General features: G+C 44.8%; 1 protein-coding gene across 2 annotated transcripts in view; it reads right to left on the bottom strand.

Moving 5' to 3' along the window:
• Positions 1–6,152, bottom strand: part of LOC124043639 (exostosin-1b-like) — a 99,090-nt gene extending 92,938 nt beyond the window's left edge. For both annotated transcript variants that reach the window (XR_006840356.1, XM_046362432.1), the window contains exon 1: positions 4,326–6,152. Coding sequence is in view for 1 of the 2 variants with exons in the window: in XM_046362432.1 (XP_046218388.1) it covers positions 4,326–5,269 (944 nt within the window). In the remaining variant the exon portion in view is untranslated. The remainder of the gene's footprint in view (positions 1–4,325) is intronic.
• Between the last annotated feature and the right edge of the window lie 16,234 nt (positions 6,153–22,386).

The following is a 22,386-nucleotide window of genomic DNA, read 5'->3' as shown; positions in this document are numbered from 1 at the left end:
AGTCTTCGCTTGGCCAGGTTTGCTAATTCATCTCTGGCACAGTGTCAACAAAATGCCACGCTCTGCGTCGTAAAGGAGGAAATGGAAATATGGCAGCAAGCCACCGCCTCCCCAAATCACATCAGTGTTGCCATTTCATTCTGATCGCACAGAATGAACGAGAGAGAGAGAGAGAGAGAGAGCGCAACACAGCATGGCCAGCCCCCTCCTCTTCAAGAGGATTTACTCAAGTGGGAACATTCCTGCTGATGACGCAGTTGCGAAAATGAAAAATGCACCATCCCTCCGACCCATCCCTCGGCCTGATATTACAGCCTTGGGGGGGCTTCATACAGGAAAGAACACAGACACATAAAATGCACACGTACATTGGGTAACTCTTAGACATGCAGTGCACACTCAAAACACTCTGGCTCTCATAAAAACACCCCCATTCAACGTAGTGGAGGAGTCCCTGGAGTGACCTTGAGATGTGGCGGCCTGCTAGTGAAGTGGCTAAAGTACAAAGTCAATACCGGCCGACAAAACTGGTTAACTATTAAATGGGGGATCATGATCTAGCCGTCTGCTGGGAAAGTTGTAAGGAGGAAGAAACAAGCAATACGCAGCAAAACCCAAGAGAGGAGGCATGTGGAAAGTTGGGACAGATTTCACAGCTTGAGAGTACTCTGATATAGGCTGTAATGTAACTAGCAGCACAGACACGGAGTACGCCCAACATTAGGAACACCTTCCTAATACAGAGTTACACCCCCCCCCCCCCCTTTGCCCTCAGAGCAGCCTCAATTTGCCGGGGCATGGACTCCACAAGGCGTCGAAAGCGTTCCACAGGGATGCTGGCCCATGTTGACTCCACTGCTTCCCACAGTTGTGTCAAGTTGGCTGGATGTCATTTGGGGTGGTGGACCATTCGTGAGACACACAGGAAACGGTTGAGTGTTACAGTTCTTGACACAAACTGGTGTGGCTGGCACATACTACTCTGTAGCGGTGCGTGGGTAACAATCACCGGGGAAGCCAAGCCAATAGAAAAACCATATGACAACCTGTTGTGATAATTGCGGTTTTTGCTCTACAACCCATTCGTTCAGACTCCACTGTGAGACACCATAATGACGTGACAATTTTTTTTTTTTTAAAGGACAGTCACAGTGGCAGAATAAATTCAACTACACGCACGTTTGTTTCATCACAAAACCAGAGAACATCTGTCTGGTGAAGTCCACAAGCAAATACTGCACGTAACAAACAGTTCTATGACCTGCAGCATGGTCAAGCAAGTCCATGTTTGTCCGTTTACTAAAACTACTGATTTAGAACCACAGAGAGTTCAGATTTAGAACCACAGAGAGTTCAGATTTAGAACCACAGAGAGTTCAGATTTAGAACCACAGAGTTCAGATTTAGAACCACAGAGAGTTCAGATTTAGAACCACAGAGAGTTCAGATTTAGAACCACAGAGAGTTCAGATTTAGAACCACAGAGAGTTCAGATTTAGAACCACAGAGAGTTACCACAAGTCAGCACAAAGACAACAGGAGCACTGACTGATATTCCAGCACCATTTCAACTTAAAACATCGAATCAACAAGGCAATTTTCTTAGTTTGATACACTGAAAACAATTTAGTCATGTGGCTGTCCATGGTACTGATTTGTGTCCGTCTGTGTGTAAGTTTTTAAGTTGACCCACCCTATTTGTAGACTAGTTGAACACCAATGCTATCCTCCTCTCTTTCATGATGGCAAAACAGTCTATGGCTCTGTCATACAGTACACTTTGTTTTCATTGGCTACCTAGCTAAAATGTTTGCTAGCCTAACTTCCTCACATGGGCAACAATGAACCAGCTAAGATGGCTAGCTAGTTAATGTAGGCTTACATCTAGGTTACATATTGAACTTCAATCTGCCCAGGCCAGTGGCACAATATATGCATTTATGGTAAGTTCAGAATCAATCTTAATCATTGGCCTGTACAGAGAATTAAGTCAAAACCAATTTAGCAAGCCAGCTACTGCAGGACATCAACAAAAGGGGTACCAGAAAACAGACACATTTGTCTGACAATGATGTTTTGCTTAGGATGTTTGATTGGTGTGAAGTCAAATCAAAAACTGGCCTCCCTTTCGGGGTGTTTTGCTGCACCAGGACAACCCACTGTTGACCTCAGCTCAAATTATTATTTTTTTTTTTATATCAAGGTAGGCCAGATGCTTTCTGTGCTACAGCTCTTTCATTCAGATGCTTTCTGTGCCAAATGCTACAGCTCTTTCATTCTAGACAGCATCAGATACATGGGCTACACACATACTGAGACAGAGGTTCTGTTTCCCCTCACTCTGATGATTTCTCCGGTGAGTTTCAGCCACCTGCGAATTGACCGAAAAATTCTGAAAAACAGACTAAAGAGAAAAATCATTTTTTACTTGTCATCCATGAAGACACGCCAATGCTACTACCATACCCCATTCAAAGGCACTGAAATATTTCATCTTACCCATTCACCTTCCGAATGGCACACTAAGACAATCCATGTCTCAATTGTCAAGGCTTAAAAATCCTTCAACAGTGTCCGGGGCTACCAGGCACTGCCTGTGTGTGAACGTGTGTTTTAAAAGCCTTCCCAGATCTGCTGCTCCTGCCACATTCCTCTTAGAGGCTGAAAGGTCACAGGTCAAGAGTGGAAAAAGGTTGAGATGAGGCACCACGTTGAGAGTTCCATCGTTTTACAGCTCTATGGAAAGAGCATATTTTAAAAATATATATACACCCCTGATTGTGAGAGACACTCTGGCTGTGAACGCAGCCCAATGGAGTATGCACCAGTCCAAGCCATGTCAGTGCTAACCTGAGCAGTCGAGAGAAAATTACCTGGAATTTAGATAATGGGTGACATTTCTACAGGTGACAAGAGCCAAAAGCATCACTCTGGGAGAAGAGCAGATCGCAAGGGCAGATAAAGGGGAGAAAGATGACAAAAATGGACCAGCACTTACGTGTGGGGATGTTGTTAAAGCAGATTTGCAATTGGCGGTGTGTCATAGGGCAGCGTGTTCTCATTTCAGTGAGTTTTGGTTCATGAAAAGTTCAGTTTTAGTTCAATTTCCCTTTGACCAAACTAGGCCTATAGATAGAGTTCGTCCCAACTGGCATCCTATTCCCTGCATTACTTTAGGCCCTGGTCAAGACAAAGTAGTGCACTATATAGGGAATAGGGTGCCATTTGGGACGTAGGGCTAGTTATGGCCACTCACAAGTGTCTGGATATATTCAGTCTTCAATGTAGTACGGTTTTATCCAATCTCTCACTTCCCTAAACTTTTAAACAGTAACATCATTGGCCTAAAGTATGAGGGGGGGGGGGGGTGAGTTATCACATGCCTGAGTTTACTGAGGATTTAGAGACATATTCAAATCAGAATTAGGCAACGCAGCCTAAAACAAACCTGCGTCACTCTCTGAGAAATCAACTTGGCAATGCGCTTACGATTCGTGTAAACTTCAAAGTTTCCTACCATGGTTACAATGGGATACCTGTCCTTTGGGTGATTTGACTTAAACTGGCATCATTGCGACCCAACAAGAGATGTGGTCTCCACGATCAGTGAGAATACGCAAAGCACAACCCTAGCCAACTGTCAAAGTAATATGGCCATGACGATGAAAATGATTTGGGATGCAGGCCAGGCCTTATTACATTAACAGCAACACACAACAGAGTTCCAACTGATTTGGCTAATAAGTCTAGGCCTAATAAATATTGTGCTTTTTCATTATAAATGGGAGTTTATAGCAGTGTGATGCAAAGGTCACACATTCCCACAGTGCACAATGCTTTATTCTGTTAAAGTAAACTACAAATAAAACGTTTCAGTACATATCCTCGTTTGGCTACAGTATCAGTGAAGTGGGTTCAATTCCTGTGTACGAGGGGGCGGTGTCCGGGGTGATTTTAGGCAGATCCGGGAAAGGTAATGGACAGGCTGGCTGGAGACTTTTTTTTTTGTTCACACTTGAAAGGGAGCGAGGTTAGGGGGTAGGCCAGGAAGGGAATCATAAACCATTGCAGTCCCTGAGAATGGCAGTCAATGGCTTTGTGTGCCAATAAAATGAGTTCACAATCTGCTCACAAAACACACACCGTACCGCACGCCATGGAGACCCTTAAGGATGCACGCATGGGTGCCCAGTTTTGGAATGGTAAAGGACACCCATTCGTAAACTCTTATGGAGACCAAAGGTGGTCACTGTTCATGTACACCGTGGTAATATGACCGAAACCACACTTAGAAATGCGTTTTAATCCATCAACACATAACTTACTTGTCATATTCTGCGTTGTCCTTTTCACAGCGTGCGTCCTTGTGTTTCTGCCAATCCTTGCCGTGTTTGCAGGTGGTGAGGAGCACCACGTCCTCCTGGTTATGGACATGATATAAGGCATTCCTCGTGTCTGACCCTATCCCTGTAAGGTATCGCTTCCCCTTAAACACGAGCATGTATTTCCTGAAAGGTGGGATGGAGTTGTACTTTAGGTACCCCCTGTCCCCTCCGGTCCTAGGGTGCTCCTTGGAGAACAGCGGGATGGACACGTCAAAGTTGGGCCTGAAGATCTCGGTACTGATGCTGGCCTTGGCCAACATGGCCTGGCCTATGTCGAAACCTAGGTCTTCCGTGTAGTCCGGCCATGTCCCAGAGTACAAGTTAAATATGAGGTGGTTTCTGCCATTGTTCCAGAGATGAAGGTTCTGGACCTTGGTTTTGAGATTGTGCACGTACTGCGGAGACAGCGAGTCCCGGTCCAGGGTGTCCAAGCTCAGGATGAATAGACAAGCTTGACCCGGGTCAGTGGTGTAGAACCTGGATCCCTCAACAATCGACAAAATATTCTGGTAACTTTCAGAGATTTTCTCCCCTTTCTGCTGGGGGTAGACATACACTTTGAAATCGTTCCTTTTGCATGCTGAGAAATCAAAGCACGAATCCATGCGACATCTTTTGCCTTTGTACACACTTGTGTTAACGTCCCTCTTTTGCCTTGGCGATATGTGAATGTTGTATTCCTCGGTGTCCGGTTGATCCCAGAGTAGGAATTGTTGTAAAGGGTCCGAGAAGTGTGGCCACGGCTGGTCGGGGCGATATCCATTGTGGCTACGGTCATGCCGGTTCCTGCCCGAAGATGGAAGTGGTACACCTCCAAAGTAGAACAGTAGAACTAGACATGTACCGGCAGAGAGCAGGATTAAATATCGTTTTTTGGCCTGCATGTGTCCTACGAATAGGGGCAAGTTGGTTACAAATAAATTCGAAGTGGCCAGAAGTTAGGCTCTCACCACTTCCAACTGCACCCCTCTGCCATCTTCCAGCCCGCAAAGATTTCAAACTCGCGTCTTCCCCCTTCTTCGTATTCCGTGCCCCAATCCAGCGATTGATCCAGAGCATGTGGGCGATTTTAAATGCGTTTTCTCCCCCTTCTAGCTGGTTTTATCATTTCACTCCCTCGACCAAGTAAAAACAAATCAGATATCCTACGCTCTCTGCCCCTCTCGCTCCCTCGCTCATACAGCCAAGCTGTATTCAAATGCTAAACTGCGCCCGGTTAGAGGTGCCCGAATGCTTTTTATTAGCTCTTTCCCCTGCGAGAGTAGCGGCAGGGGCTCGTGAGGTTCCCTGCCTTGGCCAACACAGTAAAGGTATCCCACGTCTGAGATGTAAAAGTCGTTAACACGCCGGCTGGGATTTAAAGCAGTCGGTGTGGCGGGTTTAGATCCAGAGGTCTCGGAGTAGAATTAGTCTTGTTCCTCGCGCTTTCTAAAGCGACATTTCACTCCATGGTTCCATAAACGACCGAGTAAAGCGTAGTAGAACAAGAGCGGTTCATCAGTGCAAATGTAGCCTCACAAATCCCTGCATTTCTCTTATATTTTAATCTCCCGACAGACCTCATACACGCAACAAAAAAAATAATCTCATCGGAAAATAGGGCCTGATATAAACGAAGAAACGGACGCAACGATCTCAGACAGTACTTACAGTTACAATGTGACTTCGCAAATGCATTGAAATTGTTACCGATATGGGATTCCTTGATCCTAGTGTCCAATTACCAAACACTCAATTGTTCCGATTCTTAGTCTGTAATGTTCCAATCCCGACACGATGGGAAGCAGATTTGACGTCCCATCAGTGTGTATGCGCTTTTCTCATTGGTCTATCCTTGGGACCGGAAAAGGCAGTGCTTCGAATGCACCCATTCACAACTGGAGCGCTCTCGCCGAAGAATTTAAAGCGCGAGTAAAAATATCGAAAACTATCGAATACTTTGCGCAATAAGTATATTATATATATATATATATATATATATTGTTTTTCCAAATTATATTGCAAGTAATGATTATAAACTGTCACCATTGTCTTGAAATAACTAGTTTGATGTTATTTTCTGTAGAAGAGGTTGACGCTGTGGCCAAGAACCAGTGTTGCTTTAGTGTGCAAACAAAATTACGGTAACCAAACGTGAGTGCCCTACGGTAACGTTTACACAGAACAAATTGATGGTTCATGAGTGAGTGAAAGTGTAGGCCTATAGGTTGATCAGACATAATACATCTAAAGATTTTCACAAACATATAAAAAATAATTCCTTTAAAACTATAAATGTGCAGAGCCGAAAAAGATAGTCTCACACAAACCAAAGTGCACTGACTAATGACAAATATTGATAGCTCCAAATCGCTTTTGAGGAGGCACACCATGCCTCATAATCTACACAGCTGCCATTTTGTGGAACAACACTCAGAGGCTGGGTGAAGGGGCCATCCTCGTTTTTTTTATGGCCAATTAGTTTAGGAAGAAGGGGGGGTGGTAATTAAACATGACCAATGAGAGGGACCGGCTGGGAGCTGGGCCAGAATCCTGGGGGTTAGCCCAGTTTTACCCTTTTCATACTGCATTGCCGAGTCCGACCTGAACCATACCGTGCTGGCAAAAAATGTTTTTTGCACATTCGCCTGATTCACACTATTGTGCCAACCTGAACCATACTGTACTGGCTCAGATATTTCCTCTTCTTATGGTCTTTTCCAGCTTGGTTCCATAAATTATGGATGTGTGGAACCTGTACCCAGGCCAGTTCAATACAGCTCAGCTTAGTTTGGCTCGGCTCAGTAGTGTAAATAGGGTATTAGTGTGCCGTTGAGACAAAGCCTCCTTTAGGCCCCCAACACCAGCCACCTTTAGGGCCATAGGGACCCCTCCATTTACTTTTGAAAGTAATTGTGCCCCCCGTGCTATTCGTGGCAATCACTTGCTGGCAATTACATTTAATTTAATCACCAATTAATTGCTGTTATAATTCATAACTAATCTGACCCACTTTTCCTACATGGTGTTACATGAGATCTTTTATTTTATTGAATCCTTATTTAACTAGGCAAGTCAGTTAAGAACAGATTATTATTTACAATGACAGGCTACACCGGCCAAACCCGGACGACGCTGGGCCAATTGTGCGCCGCCCTATGGGACTCCCAATCACGGCCGGTTGTGATACAGCCTGGAATCAAACAAGGATGCCTTAGACCCCTGCATCACTCGGGAGCCCCACCCGGGAGCTAAAGGAACCAACTCCAGACAGGGCACCTCTGGTTGGTTGAGAACAGCTGGATTACCTGAAGGATTGCTATGGTTCCCCTGGTATACAGATGAGCTGTTTGTGAAGCAGCACTTCCTCCCCGCATCGGCAGGCGACTGTGATAAAGGCCACGGTAAATTAGGACGGCGGTAAACAAATACCCACGGCTGGGAAGGTAATCCCAGGGTTCAGGGAGTTCTAGGCAGATGGAAGACAAAACAGCCTTTGAGAGTGCAGATCGGGCACAGATAACTCCCCTTAGGATGATGTAACGAGCTCGAGTGCTCCAGGAGGCTGGAGACGCAGATAGACCTGGATAAAGGATGTGTGTCTGTGTGTGTGTGTGAGCACAAAAACAGACAACCACAACAGGGCCGTGTAACCCAACCTCAAAATCCCAACACACCCTCATTGGGAACCAAAACACAGCAGGCCAGGATTTGTTGTGGGGGGGGGACAATAAAGGGTCTGCAAACCTAATAGAGGTCACTTTGTACAGACAGGGAGAGGGAGAGGCTCATAAAAACATGGAATTGAGTTCTATTGATGTGATCTCCTATTCATGATCTCCTTGGGAGTGTGTTCTACTGTACACAATGTTTATCCCTGGCATTGTTGTGATGGGTTTAGGATACATTACACCTATTCAAATATTCACTCCACATCCATTGTCTTGTCACCCACGTGTTCTAATCATTTCTCAAGGATGATATCTGCAAACTCGGAGAGGTGAAAAGTTCGGAGGAGAAATATCAACTTAATCTAATAGAATCCCGGTCATTTAAATCCTTGAGGGCTCAACATCCCAATGCAATAAACATTGGTGGTAGACTTTCCCAAAGACAATAGACATCTCACAACAACGCCTAAAAAGGCCAGAGGACTTTTCGGTAAGTCATATAGTACAGTAGCATTGTACAGGCACAGTGCGACTCATGTAGCTACGGCTACTGAGTGGGAGTTAGTGTGGTCTTGGAAGTTGTGTTCTCCTTCTCTCACGCTCACGGAATACCTCTAGGCGAATGAATGTTAAGTTGGGGTTCCCAGCCTTTTCAAATGCTGCTCAGAGCTTTGTGTGTGGGATGCTATAGCAATCTTCCTCCTTTTTATTTCTTTATTTCAAATGACCTTTAGACTGCAGGAGCAGGGATTTCTTTAGGCAAAGTGAGGGTTTAAATGTTCTGGGATGTGGGAGGAGGACGGTCATCGTTTGCAGGGCTCAAAGCGAGCTGGGGCCGAAACGCTGAAATTTCATCCGGAATTCTACTGGGACGCCAAGGCAGCAAATGAACTGGAGCAGGTTAGATGTGGTGATAGGGTTTTGTCCTCATTAAAAATCCCTGCCGCTGACTCCTGAACCACTCATTTGTATTCCACTGCAAGTTATCCGAGGCGGAGTTTGATTTGGGATTTGGGTGATATTGAAGCCGGGAGAATACTTTTTTTTATATTGTTCTTTGCAGAGTTTCTCATAAAAAAGCCTGCAGGAGGTACTTTACATATGGCATTGTTTTAAACTATATGATTAAAGAAAGAATCTCTTATTTTCAATTGAGTGGCTTAGGAAAGAAGAAACAACAGAAACTCAGAGTTTGGAGATCCTTAGATGATGAAGAGTGTCAAATACCAACCTAACGGAGACTTACCACATCAAATATGACTATCACACAAGTAACTGCAGAACCGAATCATAACAAGTGTCAGTCTCATTAAAACTCTATATACTATTTTATTAAAATGAATAACAGCACTGATTTCAACTATTTGAAATATGCTGATGTTGCAGAAGTGGATGGGTACTACAGTGCATGATGATTTGCGTGTGTTCAAAGCAAAGTAGCTAATTCCCATTAGGGATTCCCACTGCATGCTAATCCACTTAATGTACAATTATCCATGCAAACCACAAGTGCATAGAATAATAAACAGACTTTACTAATCCCACTGATACTGGGTGTAAATAATATAGAACACAGACCATGTCAGCACACTATTCATAGTGAAACCAATCTCACACACACACACACACACACACACACACACACACACACACACACACACACACACACACACACACACACACACACACACACACACACACACACACACACACACACACACACACACACACACACACACACACACACACACACACACACACACACACACACACACACTTTACAGCCTTATTTTAAAATTGATTAAATTAAATGTTTTCCTTATCATTCTACACACAATAACCCATAATGGCAAAGTGAAAACTGTTTTTTAGAAATTTTAGCAAATTTATAAAATAAAAAAAACGAAATACCTTATTAACATGAGTATTAAGACCCTTTGCTATGAGACTCGAAATTGTGCTCAGGTGCATCTTGTTTCCATCGATCATCCTTCAGATGTTTCTACAACTTGATTGGAGTCCACCTGTGGAAAATTCAATTGATTGGACATGATTTGGAAAGGTACACACCTGTCGATATAAGGTCCCACAGTTGACAGTGCATGTCAGAACAAAAACCAAGCCATGAGGTCGAAGGAATTGTCCGTAGAGCTTCAAGACAGGATTGTGTCGGCACAGATCTGGGGAAGGGTACTAAAAAATGTCTGCAGCATTGAAGGTCCCCAAGAGCACAGTGGCCTCAATCATTCTTGAATGGAATAAGCTTGGAACCAGCAAGACTCTTCCTAGAGCTGGCAGCCCGGCCATACTGACCAATCGTGGGAGAAGGCCTTGGTCAGGGAGGTGACCAAGAACCCGATGGTCACTCTGACAGAGTTCCTCTGTGGACATGGGAGAACCTTCCAGAAGGACAACCATCTCTGCAGCACTCCACCAATCAGGCCTTTATGGTAGAGTGGCCAGACGGAAACCACTTCTCAGTAAAAGGCACATGACAGTCTGCTTGGAGTTTGTCAGGCATCTAAAGGACTCTCAGACCATGAACAACTAGATTCTCTGGTCTGATGAAACAAAGGTTGAACTCTTTGGCCTGAATGCCAAGCGCCACATCTGGAGGAAACCAGGCCCCACCACTACGGTGAAGCATGGTAGTGGCAGCATCATGCTGTGGGGATGTTTATCAGCAGCAGGGACTGGGAGACTAGTCAGCATCAAGGGAAACATGAGCGGGGCAAGTACAGAGAGACCCTTGATTAAAAACCTGCTCCAGAGTGCTCAGGACAACAGACTGGGGCGAAGGTTCACCTTCCAATAGGACGACGACCATAAGCACACAGCCAAGACAACACAGGAGTGGGTTCGGGACAAGTTTCTGAATGTCATTGAGTGGCCCAGCCAGAGCCCGGACTTGAACCCAAACTAGCATCTCTTGAGAGACCAAACAATGGCTGTGCAGCGATGCTTCCCATTCAACCTGAGAGAGCTTGAGAGGATATGCAGAGAAGAATGGGAGAAACTCCCCAAATACAGGTGTGCCAAGCTTTGTAATCGTTGCCAAAGGTTATTCAACAAAGTACTGAGTAAAGGGTCTAAATATTTACATAAGTGATAGTTCAGTTTTTATTTATTATGGGGTATTGTGCGTAGATGGATATTTAATCAATTTAAAAATAAAGCTGTAACATGACGTGAAAAGTCAAGGGGTCTCAATACTTTCCGAATGCACTGTGCGGTATACACACGGTATATTCCATCCACATACACACAATCTCTTCCTGTCTTTTTCTTTGAAGAGATGCAGGGGAAAAGCCCTCCATTGCTGTGTGACTTAGTGTATTAAGTCCACTGCCAAACATCTAAGCAGGCTTTTCTCACCCCTTTGAACTGCCTTGTGCCCGATCCTCCATTTCCCTCTTCCAATCTGCTTGGATGGAAGCAGAGAGCTGGATGCAGTCCTTACCATGATTCTTTGCTGGAAAGATGCTCCTAACACTGTGAGGAAATAGTCCCTCTTTCTCTCACCCTTTCTCTTGTTTTACCCATTTTAATGACTTCTTGTTCTAATTTTAGACAGCTCCAGGAAGAGCAAGATATAGTGTTAAAGAGACGTGAGAGAGATGGGGTGAGTCAGTGAGAAAGAGAACTTACAGTATGTGCTTTGATGCTGTCAGTATATAGCACATACCACTGATTACTCATAGTCAAATAGACATGGCTCAATTTCTCACCAGTGATGTAAAATTAATCAGAAATCCATTTCATAAAGCACATAAAGAAATCAATTTTCGAACGGAGTAAGAGAACCATTTTCTAACGTAGAAACACTGCGGGGATAGATCAAAGACCCACCCCTCATAGTCCCCTCGCAGGAGAACAAGGAATGCAGGCAGCTGGGTTGATGGAGGAGAAAATGACGCACACAAAAGGTCAAAATGACAAGTGAGGACATGTCAGACTATTCACATGACTTGACAGTACTGGGTTAATTATGAATGTCCTGTTGCATTAGTCTTATCGCTACACAAAGTAGAACAGACTACTGAGGACTGGGAGCCTCTTAGAACTGTGCAATACTAACCAGAAACCATGGATTGATGGCAGCATTCGCGCAAAACTGAAAGCGGGAACCACTGATTTTAATCATGGCGCCCGGAAACATGACCGAATAGAACAGTGTAGCTAACGTCAGTATAGAGACAAAGTAGAGTCGCAATTCAACGGCTCAGACACCAGACATATGTGGCAGGATCTACAGTCAATCACGGACTACAAAAGGAAAACCAGCCCTGTCGCAGACCCCGATGTGTTGCTCCCAGACAAATTAAACACATTTTTGCTCACTTTGAGGACAATACAGTGCCACTGACATAGCCCGCTAGCAAAACCTGTGGGCTCTCCTTCAACGTGGCCAACGTGAGTAAAACATTTAAAAGTGTTAACCCTCGCAAGGCTGCCGGCCTAGACATCATCCCTCGCCGCATCCTCAGAGCATGCGCAGAACAGCTGACTGCTTTGTTTATGGACATATTCAATCTCTCCCTATCCCAGTCTGCTGTAACCATATGCTTCAAGATGTCTACCATTGTTCCTGTTCCCAAGAAAGGTAAGGTAACTGAACTAAACGACTATCGCCCCGTAGCACTCACTTCCGTCATCATGAAGTGCTTTGAGAGACTAGTCAAGGATCATATCACCTCCACCCTACCTGATACCTTATACCCACTCCAATTTGCATACCGGCCCAATAGGTTCATAGACGACGCAATCACACTACCCTAACCCATCTGGACAAGAGGAATACCTATGGTAGAATGCTGTTTATCGACTACAGCTCAGCATTTAAAACCATAGTACCCTCCAATCTCGTCATTAAGCTCAAGACCCTGGGTCTCGACCCCGCCCTGTGCAACTGGGTCCTGGACTTTCTGACGGGCCGCCCCCAGGTGGTGAGGGTAGGAAACAACATCTCCACTGCCCTGATCCCCAACACCCACAAGGGTGCGTTCTCAGCCCTCTCCTGTACTCCCTGTTCACCCATGACTGCGTGGCCATGCATGCCTCCAACTCAATCATCAAGTTTGCAGACAACACTACAGTGGTAGGCTTGATTACCAACAACGACGAGACAGCCTACAGGGAGGAGGTGAGGGCCCTCGGAGTATGATGTCAGGAAAATAACCTCACACTCAACAAAACAAAGGAGATGATCGTGAACTTCAGGAAACAGCAGAGGGAGCACCCCCCTATCCACATCGACGGGACAGTAGTGGAGAAGGTGGAAAGTTTTAAGTTCTTCAACGTACACATCATGGACAAACTGAAATGGTCCACCCACACAGATAGCGTTCTGAAGAAGGAGCAACAGCGCCTCTTCAACCTCAGGAGGCTGAAGAAATCTGGGTAGTCACCGAAAACACTCAGAAACTTTTACAGATGCACAATCAAGGGCATCCTGTCGGCCTGTATCACTGCCTGGTACGGCAACTGCTCCACCCACAACCGTAAGGCTCTCCAGAGGGTAGTGAGGTCTGCACAACGCATCACTGGGAGCAAACTACCTGCCCTCCAGGACACCTACAGCACCCGATGTCACAGGAAGGACAAAAAGATCATCAAGGACAACAACCACCCAAGCCACTGCCTGTTCACTCTGCTATCATCCAGAAGGCGAGGTCAGTACAGGTGTATCAAAGCTGGGACCAGGAGAGTGAAAAACAGCTTCTATCTCAAGGCCATCAGACTGCTAAACAACCATCACTAACATTGAGTGGCTGCTGCCAACATACAGACTCAAATCTCTAGCCACTTTAATAATTGGATGCAATAAATGTATCACTAGTCACTTTAAACAATGCCACTTTATATAATGTTTACATACCCTACATTACTCATCTCATATGCATGTCCTGTATTCCACCATCTACTGCATCTGGCCTATGTCGCACGGCCATCGCTCATCCATATATTTATATCTAAATGTTCTTAATCATCCCTTTACACTTGTGTGTAACAAGGTAGTTGTGAAATTGTTACTCGTCAGATATTACTGCACTGTCGGAAATAGAAGCACAAGCATTTCGCTACACTCGCATTAGCATCTGCTAACCATGTGTATGTGACCAATACAATGTGATTTGATTATACAGTAGACAGTGTATGAAACATTATGAACACCTGCTCTTTCCATGACCAACTGACCAGGTGAATTCAGGTGAAAGCTATGATCCCATATTGATGTCAATTGTTCAGGGTGTCAAACTCATTCCATGGAGGGCCTAGTGTCAGCTGGTATTTGTTTTTTTCCCCTTTCAATTAAGACCTAGACAACCAGGTGAGGGGAGTTCCTTACTAATTAGTGACCTTAATTCATCGATCAAGTGAATGGGAGGAGCGAACACCCGCAGACACTCGGCCCTCCGTGGAATGAGATTGACACGTGGTGTAGATGAAGGGGAGGAGACAGGTTAAAGGAGTTTTTTAAAAGCCTTGAGACAATCGAGACATGGATTGTGTGTGTGTGTGTGTGCCATTCAGAGGGCGAATGGGCAAGACAAGAGCTTGAAGTGCCTTTAAAACGGGGCATGGTAGTAGGTGCCAGGCTCACCGGTTTGTGTCAAGAACTGCTGGGTTTGTCAACAGTTTCCCATGTGTATCAAGAATGGTCTTACCGCCCAAAGGACATCCAGCCAACATGGGCCAGCATCCCTGTGGAATGCTTTTGACACCTTTGTAGAGTCCATGCCCCGACGAATTGAGGCTGCCCTGAGGGCAGAAGGACATCTTCCTAATATTGTAACTCAATGTTAGGTGTTCTTAATGATTTGTACACTCAGCATAGCGCACTCAGTGTACAGTATTTTTATTTAGTGTTATTACCAGGTGTTTTAAATGGCAGCAGGAGTTCTACCATGTAGGCATATATATGATGGTGTTTAAGTAAAAAAAACACTTTCTATTGTTGAAAAAGTGTTGTTCCGCTATTCGCAACAAAGTAATCTAATCACTGATAAGTCTTACATCGTGAAATGTAATCAATCGATTTATCTTGTATGGTAAAAAACCCATCTCTTCATATTCCATGGAGTAGAAAACACCGTGTTAAAATGACACTAGAAACTCAATCCACTGACTGTTTTTCCCTCAAATATAATGGATTAGTCTGCAACATTCCTGGTCTATCAACCTTATATGGTAAAAACACACATTTTCTCTCAATATTCCATGTTTACACGGTGCATATAAACTATCGATTGAAGTCGTTGAGCTGACGTTTGCTATCCGCTGACACAGCTTGTATTGTATTTACATTTTACATTACATTTAAGTCATTTAGCAGACGCTCTTATCCAGAGCGACTTACAAATTGGTGCATTCACCTTATGACATCCAGTGGAACAGTCACTTTACAATAGTGCATCTAAATCTTAAAGGGGGGGGGGGATACTTATCCTATCCTAGGTATTCCTTAAAGAGGTGGGGTTTCAGGTGTCTCCGGAAGGTGGTGATTGACTCCGCTGTCCTGGCGTCGTGAGGGAGTTTGTTCCACCATTGGGGAACAAACTCATTGGTTCCTCTTGGATGTTTTGTTCTCCGAGCGGCCTTTCGTAACCATCCTGGATTTACCACAGAATATTGTATCTTGCTGCTCTCGCATCTGTGTTGTTGTTGCTGCTGCTGCTGATTCATGCACTTTTGATTGCCTGGATTCCGCAATTAACTCGGTCAGGCAAACAATGCTGGAGGATGTCTTTGGAACAAACACTGTTTAGAGGTATGGATTCAAATGTAGGAGGGAAGACTGATGTCAGCGCGAAAACAAAGCCGAAATCTCCCATCAATATAGTTGTGACGTGTAGATGAAGACAAATATTCATGTACTTTATTCTATGGCTGATCATTTGGAATATCATAACATATGATTAGGGCCCTGTGTCATTTATGGTCAGGGAATGTGGTCAGGAAAAACTCCTGGCTTTACCCAGGACGAAAAACATTTTCTCATTCACGTTGTATTTTCAGCCCTTGTTTTCCGAGACTTTTTGTTCTTGATCACGTAGGCCCAATCTCTCTCTCCTTCTCTTCCGCTTGTCATCTGTTGGCTCGCCCTGTCTCTTCCTCTCCTTTCCTCTGTTTCTCCTCCCTCCTCCCTCCTCATTTGCTTCCTGATTTGTTTTGTCCCGGGAAAAAGAAACAGAGATGAAAATTAAAGTCAGTTAGGCGTGGGTGCCGAGAAGGAAGGAGTGTGGGTGGGGATGAGAAGGAAGGAAAATAGTGTGTGGGTGGGGATGAGAAGGAAGAAAAGTAGAGTGTGGGTGGGGATGAGAAGGAAGGAAAGTAGAGTGTGGGTGGGGATGAGAAGGAAGGAAAGTAGAGTGTGGGTGGGGATGAGAAGGAAGGAAGGAAAGTAGAGTGTGGGTGGGGATGAGAAGGAAGGAAGGAAAGTAGAGTGTGGGTGGGGATGAGAAGGAAGGAAAGTAGAGTGTGGGTGGGGATGAGAAGGAAGGAAGGAAAGTAGAGTGTGGGTGGGGATGAGAAGGAAGGAAGGAAAGTAGAGTGTGGGTGGGATTGAGAAGGAAGGAAAGTAGATTGTGGGTGGGGATGAGAAGGAAGGAAAGTAGAGTGTGGGTGGGGTTGAGAAGGAAGGAAAGTAGAGTGTGGGTGGGGATGAGAAGGAAGGAAAGTAAGAGTGTGAGTGGGGTTGAGAAGGAAGGAAAGTAAGAGTGTGGGTGGGGTTGAGAAGGAAGGAAAGAGTGTGGGTGGGGATGAGAAGGAAGGAAAGTAGAGTGTGGGTGGGGATGAGAAGGAAGGAAAGTAGAGTGTGGGTGGGGATGAGAAGGAAGGAAAGTAGAGTGTGGGTGGGGATGAGAAGGAAGGAAAGTAGAGTGTGGGTGGGGATGAGAAGGAAGGAAAGTAGAGTGTGGGTGGGGATGAGAAGGAAGGAAAATAGAGTGTGGGTGGGGATGAGAAGGAAGGAAAGTAGAGTGTGGGTGGGTGGGATGAGAAGGAAGGAAAGTAGAGTGTGGGTGGGGATGAGAAGGAAGGAAAGTAGAGTGTGGGTGGGGATGAGAAGGAAGGAAAGTAGAGTGTGGGTGGGGATGAGAAGGAAGGAAAGTAGAGTGTGGGTGGGGATGAGAAGGAAGGAAAGTAGAGTGTGGGTGGAGATGAGAAGGAAGGAAAGTAGAGTATGGGTGGGGATGAGAAGAAAGGAAAGTAGAGTGTGGGTGGGGATGAGAAGGAAGGAAAGTAGAGTGTGGGTGGGGGATGAGAACGAAGGAAAGTAGAGTGTGGGTGGGGATGAGAAGGAAGGAAAGTAGAGTGTGGGTGGGGATGAGAAGGAAGGAAAGTAGAGTGTGGGTGGGGATGAGAAGGAAGGAAAGTAGAGTGTGGGTGGGGATGAGAAGGAAGGAAAGTAGAGTGTGGGTGGGGATGAGAAGGAAGGAAAGTAGAGTGTGGGTGGGGATGAGAAGGAAGGAAAGTAGAGTGTGGGTGGGGATGAGAAGGAAGGAAAGTAGAGTGTGGGTGGAGATGAGAAGGAAGGAAAGTAGAGTGTGGGTGGGAATGAGAAGGAAGGAAAGTAGAGTGTGGGTGGGGATGAGAAGGAAGGAAAGTAGAGTGTGGGTGGGGATGAGAAGGAAGGAAAGTAGAGTGTGGGTGGGGATGAGAAGGAAGGAAAGTAGAGTGTGGGTGGGGATGAGAAGGAAGGAAAATAGAGTGTGGGTGGGGATGAGAAGGAAGGAAAATAGAGTGTGGGTGGGGTTGAGAAGGAAGGAAAGTAGAGTGTGGGTGGGGTTGAGAAGGAAGGAAAGTAGAGTGTGGGTGGGGTTGAGAAGGAAGGAAAGTAGAGTGTGGGTGGAGATGAGAAGGATGTTGGCTGGGTACTTATTCTTGAAAATCAGGTTAGTTTAAATGAAGTTTGCCTGTACACTGTTTGTCAGTTATGGGGAATTTCTTTATTCATTTGAATGTTGAAGCGAGTCTGCTGACTGAAGCAGGGACAGAATGCCTAAGGCGACATGAAGATTATAGAACAACATTTGCTATGCTGTATGATAAGTCCCTTCATCAAATATTTACTCGAAAGGAAATTTTGCTGGACCCCCAGAATTTAAGGCAGTTAAACAATTTTAAAAACATTACAATACATTCACAACACACTAAGTGTGCACCTTCAGGCCTCCTCTCTACTACCACATATCTACATAAATATATGTGTATGTGTGTGTATAGTGTGTATGTCATCGTGTTTGTTACTTCACAGTCCCCGCTGTTCCATAAGGTGTATTTTTATCTAATTTTACTGCTTGCATGAGTTACTTCATGTGGAATAGAGTGCCATGTAGTCATGGCTCTATGTAATACAGTGCGCCTCCCATAGTATGTTCTGGACTTGGGGACAGTGAATTGACCTATGGTGGCATGTCTTGTGGGGTATGCATGGGTGTCCGAGCTGCGTGCCAGTAGTTCAAACAGACAGCTCGGTGCATTCAACATGTCAATACCTCTCACAAATACAAGTAGTGATGAAGTCTGTCTCTCCTCCACTTTAAGCCAGGTGAGATTGACATGTATATTATTAATATTAGCTCTCTGTGTACATCCAAAAGCCAGCCGTGCTGCCCTGTTCTGAGCCTATTGCACATTTGTGGCATCTGACCACACGACTGAACAGTAGTCCAGGTGTGACAAAACCAGGGCCTGGAGGACCTACCTTGTTGATCGTGCTGTGAAGGCAGACCAGTGCTTTATTATGGACAGACAACTCCCCATCTTAGCTACTGTTGTATCAATATGTTTTGACCATGACAGTTTACAATCCAGGGTTACTCCAAGTAGTTTAGTCACCCCAACTTCAAGTTCAATTTCCACATTTTTCATTACAAGAATTAGTTGAGGTTTAGGGTTTAGTGAATGATTAGTCCCAAATACAATGTCATACTGATACAATCTTCAGCTCTTTGGTGAGTGTAGAAGTCATTTCAGTCGCTGCAGTGGCTGACGTGTATGATGAGTCATCCGCATATATAGACACACTGTGTTCTGTTAGACAGGTAACTCTTCATCCACAATATAGCAGAGGGTGTAAAGCCATAACAACACAAACGTTTTTCCAGCAGCAGACTATGTTCGATAATGTCAAAAGCCTCAAAACAGCCCCCACAATCTTTTTTATCATCAATTTCTCTAGGCCAATCATCAGTCATTTGTGTAAGTGATGTGCTTGTTGAATCTCCTTCCCTATAAGCGTGCTGAAAGTCAAAAAGTGTACTAAGGATTGATAACAGACTGATTGGTCAGCTATTTGTGCCAGTAAAAGGGAGATTTACTATTCTTAGGTAGCTGAATGACTTTCGCTTCCCTCCAGGCCTGAGGGCACACACTTTCTAGTAGGCTTAAATTGAAAATATGGCAAATAGGAGTGGCAATATCGTCTGCTATTATCCTCAGTAATTTTCCAGCCAAGCTGTCAGACCCCGGTGACTTGTAATTGTTGATCACCTCTTCCACACTTACTTTACGGAATTCAAAATGTACAATGCTTGTCTTTCATAATTTGGTCACATATACTTGGATGTGTAATGTCAGAGTTGTTGCTGTCATGTCAGCTTGCTAATATAGTGAGCACAGGATGACAGGCTGAATGGACTTCAGTGTTTGTGCTCTTTACATTAGGACTGGTGGTATGTACACCAAACACAACATGTAGAAACCCTTAGGTTTATATAACTCGTACTTCGGCCACGTTGAATCGGTTTGTTATTGTACCCCACTAACGTACAGTGCCTTCGGAAAGTATTCAGACCCCTTGACTTTTCCCACATGTTGTTAGGTTACAGCTTTATTCTAAAATTGATTACATTGTTTTTTTCCCCTCATCAATCTACACACAATACCTCATAATGACAAAGCAAAAACAGGTTTAGAAATGTTTGCTAATTTATTAAAAATTAAAAACTTGAATATCACATTTACACAACTATTCAGACCCTTTACTCAGTACTACTTTGTTGAAGCACCTTTGGCAGCGATTACAGCCTTGACTCTTCTTGGGTATGACGCTACAAGCTTGGCACACCTGTATTTGGGGAGTTTCTGCCATTCTTCTCTTCATATCCTCTCAGGCTCTGTCATGTTGGATGGGGAGCATTGCTTCTCAGCTATTTTCTGGAGATTTTCAATCAGGTTCAAGTCCGGGGCTCTGTCTGGGCCACTCAAGGACATTCAGAGACTTGTCACGAAGCCACTCCTGCGTTGTCTTGTCTGTGTGCTTAGGGTCGTTGTCCTGTTGGAAGGTGAACCTTCACCTCAGTCTGAAGTCCTAAGCGCTCTGGAGCAGGGTTTCATCAAGGACCGCTCTATACTTTGCTCCGTTCATCTTTGCCTCGTTCATCTTTGCCTAAATCCCCACAGCATGATGCTGCCACCACCATGCTTCACCATAGGGATGGTGCAAGGTTTCCTCCAGACTTGACGCTTGGCACTCAGGCCAAAAAGTTCAATATTTGTTTCATCAGACCAGAAAATCTTGTTTCTCATGGTCAGAGAGTCTTTAGATGCCTTTTGGCAAACTCCAAGCAGGCTGTCACGTGCCTTTTACTGAGGAGTGCCATCTATCTGGCCACTCTACCATAAACGCCTGATTGGTGGAGTGCTGCAGAGATGGTTGTCCTTCTGGAGAAGGTTCTCCCATCTCCACAGAGGAACTCTAGAGCTCTGTCAGAGTGACCATCAGGTTCTTGGTCACCTCCCTGACCAAGGCCCTTCCCTCCCGCTTGCTCAGTTTGGCTGGGTGGCCAGGTATAGGAAGAGTCTTGGTGGTTCCAAACATCTTCCGTTTAAGATTGATGGAGGACACTGTGTTCTCGGGGACCTTCTGCTGCAGACATTTTTTAGTACCCTTCCCCAGATCTGTGCCTCGATACAATCCTGTCTCGGAGCTCTACGGACAATTCCATCGACCTTATGGCTTGGCCTTTGCTCTAGAAACATCTCAAGGAGGATCAATGGAAACAGGATGCAGCTGAGCTCAATTTTGAGGGTCTGAATACTTATGGAAATAAGGTATATGTAAAAAATGAATACTGAATACTTTCCGAAGGCACTGTACATGTCTCTCCAACGAAACAGACCATCCCCTATACATGGCATACATCATCAGAACATTAACACATTTATACCTCTAAGTTTCTCACACGAAAGCACACACACACACACACACACACACACACACACACACACACACACACACACACACACACACACACACACACACACACACACACACACACACACACACACACACACACACACACACACACACACGCATAACCAAGTACACATTCACGCACACACACACACACAAAAAACTTTAATTGACATAGATCAGCCAGGCTGTCCATCATTATTAAGACAGCTGCAGATGTGTGTCATAACGCTAACACAGTATTTACACACAAAAAAAGACCACAGGAGAGACCTGAACTCACTCTCTCACGCTACTGCTCTCTCATGAAAAGGCCCTAAAATGAGCAGTTTGCAAACAAGTCTCCCGATCACCAGGTGTTTATTCCGCCCCTCTATCAGAGGAGGGTCTTTGTCATAAATCACCTCTCCTAGATCCACGCTAAACCCTGGAAGTTGGGGAATTTCGAAACCTGAACTTTTGGCTTTGCATTGTGTCAACCACCCAGATGGAGAGGGGGAAGGAGAGCATCGCTCCAATGGTGCAAACAGAAGATGAAGATTTATCTCCTGTAAGTCAGGCCTCAACCGGCACCGGACAGGACGGGCTTGGGTGTAAACAGAGGAGGCTACCCAGGCAGAGAATGGCGAGACATGAGAGAACCAGCGGGCCTGGATGATTGTGGTAATATAGGGCCACAGTGTGTTGAGGCAGGATTTGGCAGGTTTGTTACAGCCGCCACTACATGCAGAGTACACAGAGTATACACAGACTACATACAGATAGCTGGTTTGAAGCCGGAGAAGACACAGTTCAACGGTCTGCCATTTTTGGATAAATATATACTGGACAAAAATATAAATACAACATGTAAAGTGTTGGTCCCATGTTTCATGAGATGAAATAAAACATTCCAGAAAAAAAGCTTATTTCTCTCAAATTGATCACATATACTTGTTAAACAGGGATGTAATGAGCATTTCTCCTTTGCCAAGATTATCCATCCACCTGACAGGTGTGGCATATCAAGACATTTATTAAACAGAATGATCATTACACAGGTGCACCTTGTGCTGGGGACAATAAAAGGCCACTCTAAAATATGAAGTTGTATCACACAACACAATACCACAGATGTCTCAAGTTGAGAGAGTGTGCAGTTGGCTGCTGA

This window comes from Oncorhynchus gorbuscha, linkage group LG09, assembly GCF_021184085.1.
Source record: "Oncorhynchus gorbuscha isolate QuinsamMale2020 ecotype Even-year linkage group LG09, OgorEven_v1.0, whole genome shotgun sequence".
Taxonomy (NCBI): domain Eukaryota; kingdom Metazoa; phylum Chordata; class Actinopteri; order Salmoniformes; family Salmonidae; genus Oncorhynchus; species Oncorhynchus gorbuscha.
The sequence above is the reverse complement of the archived record's forward strand: the minus strand, read 5'-3'. Positions and strand labels throughout refer to the sequence as shown.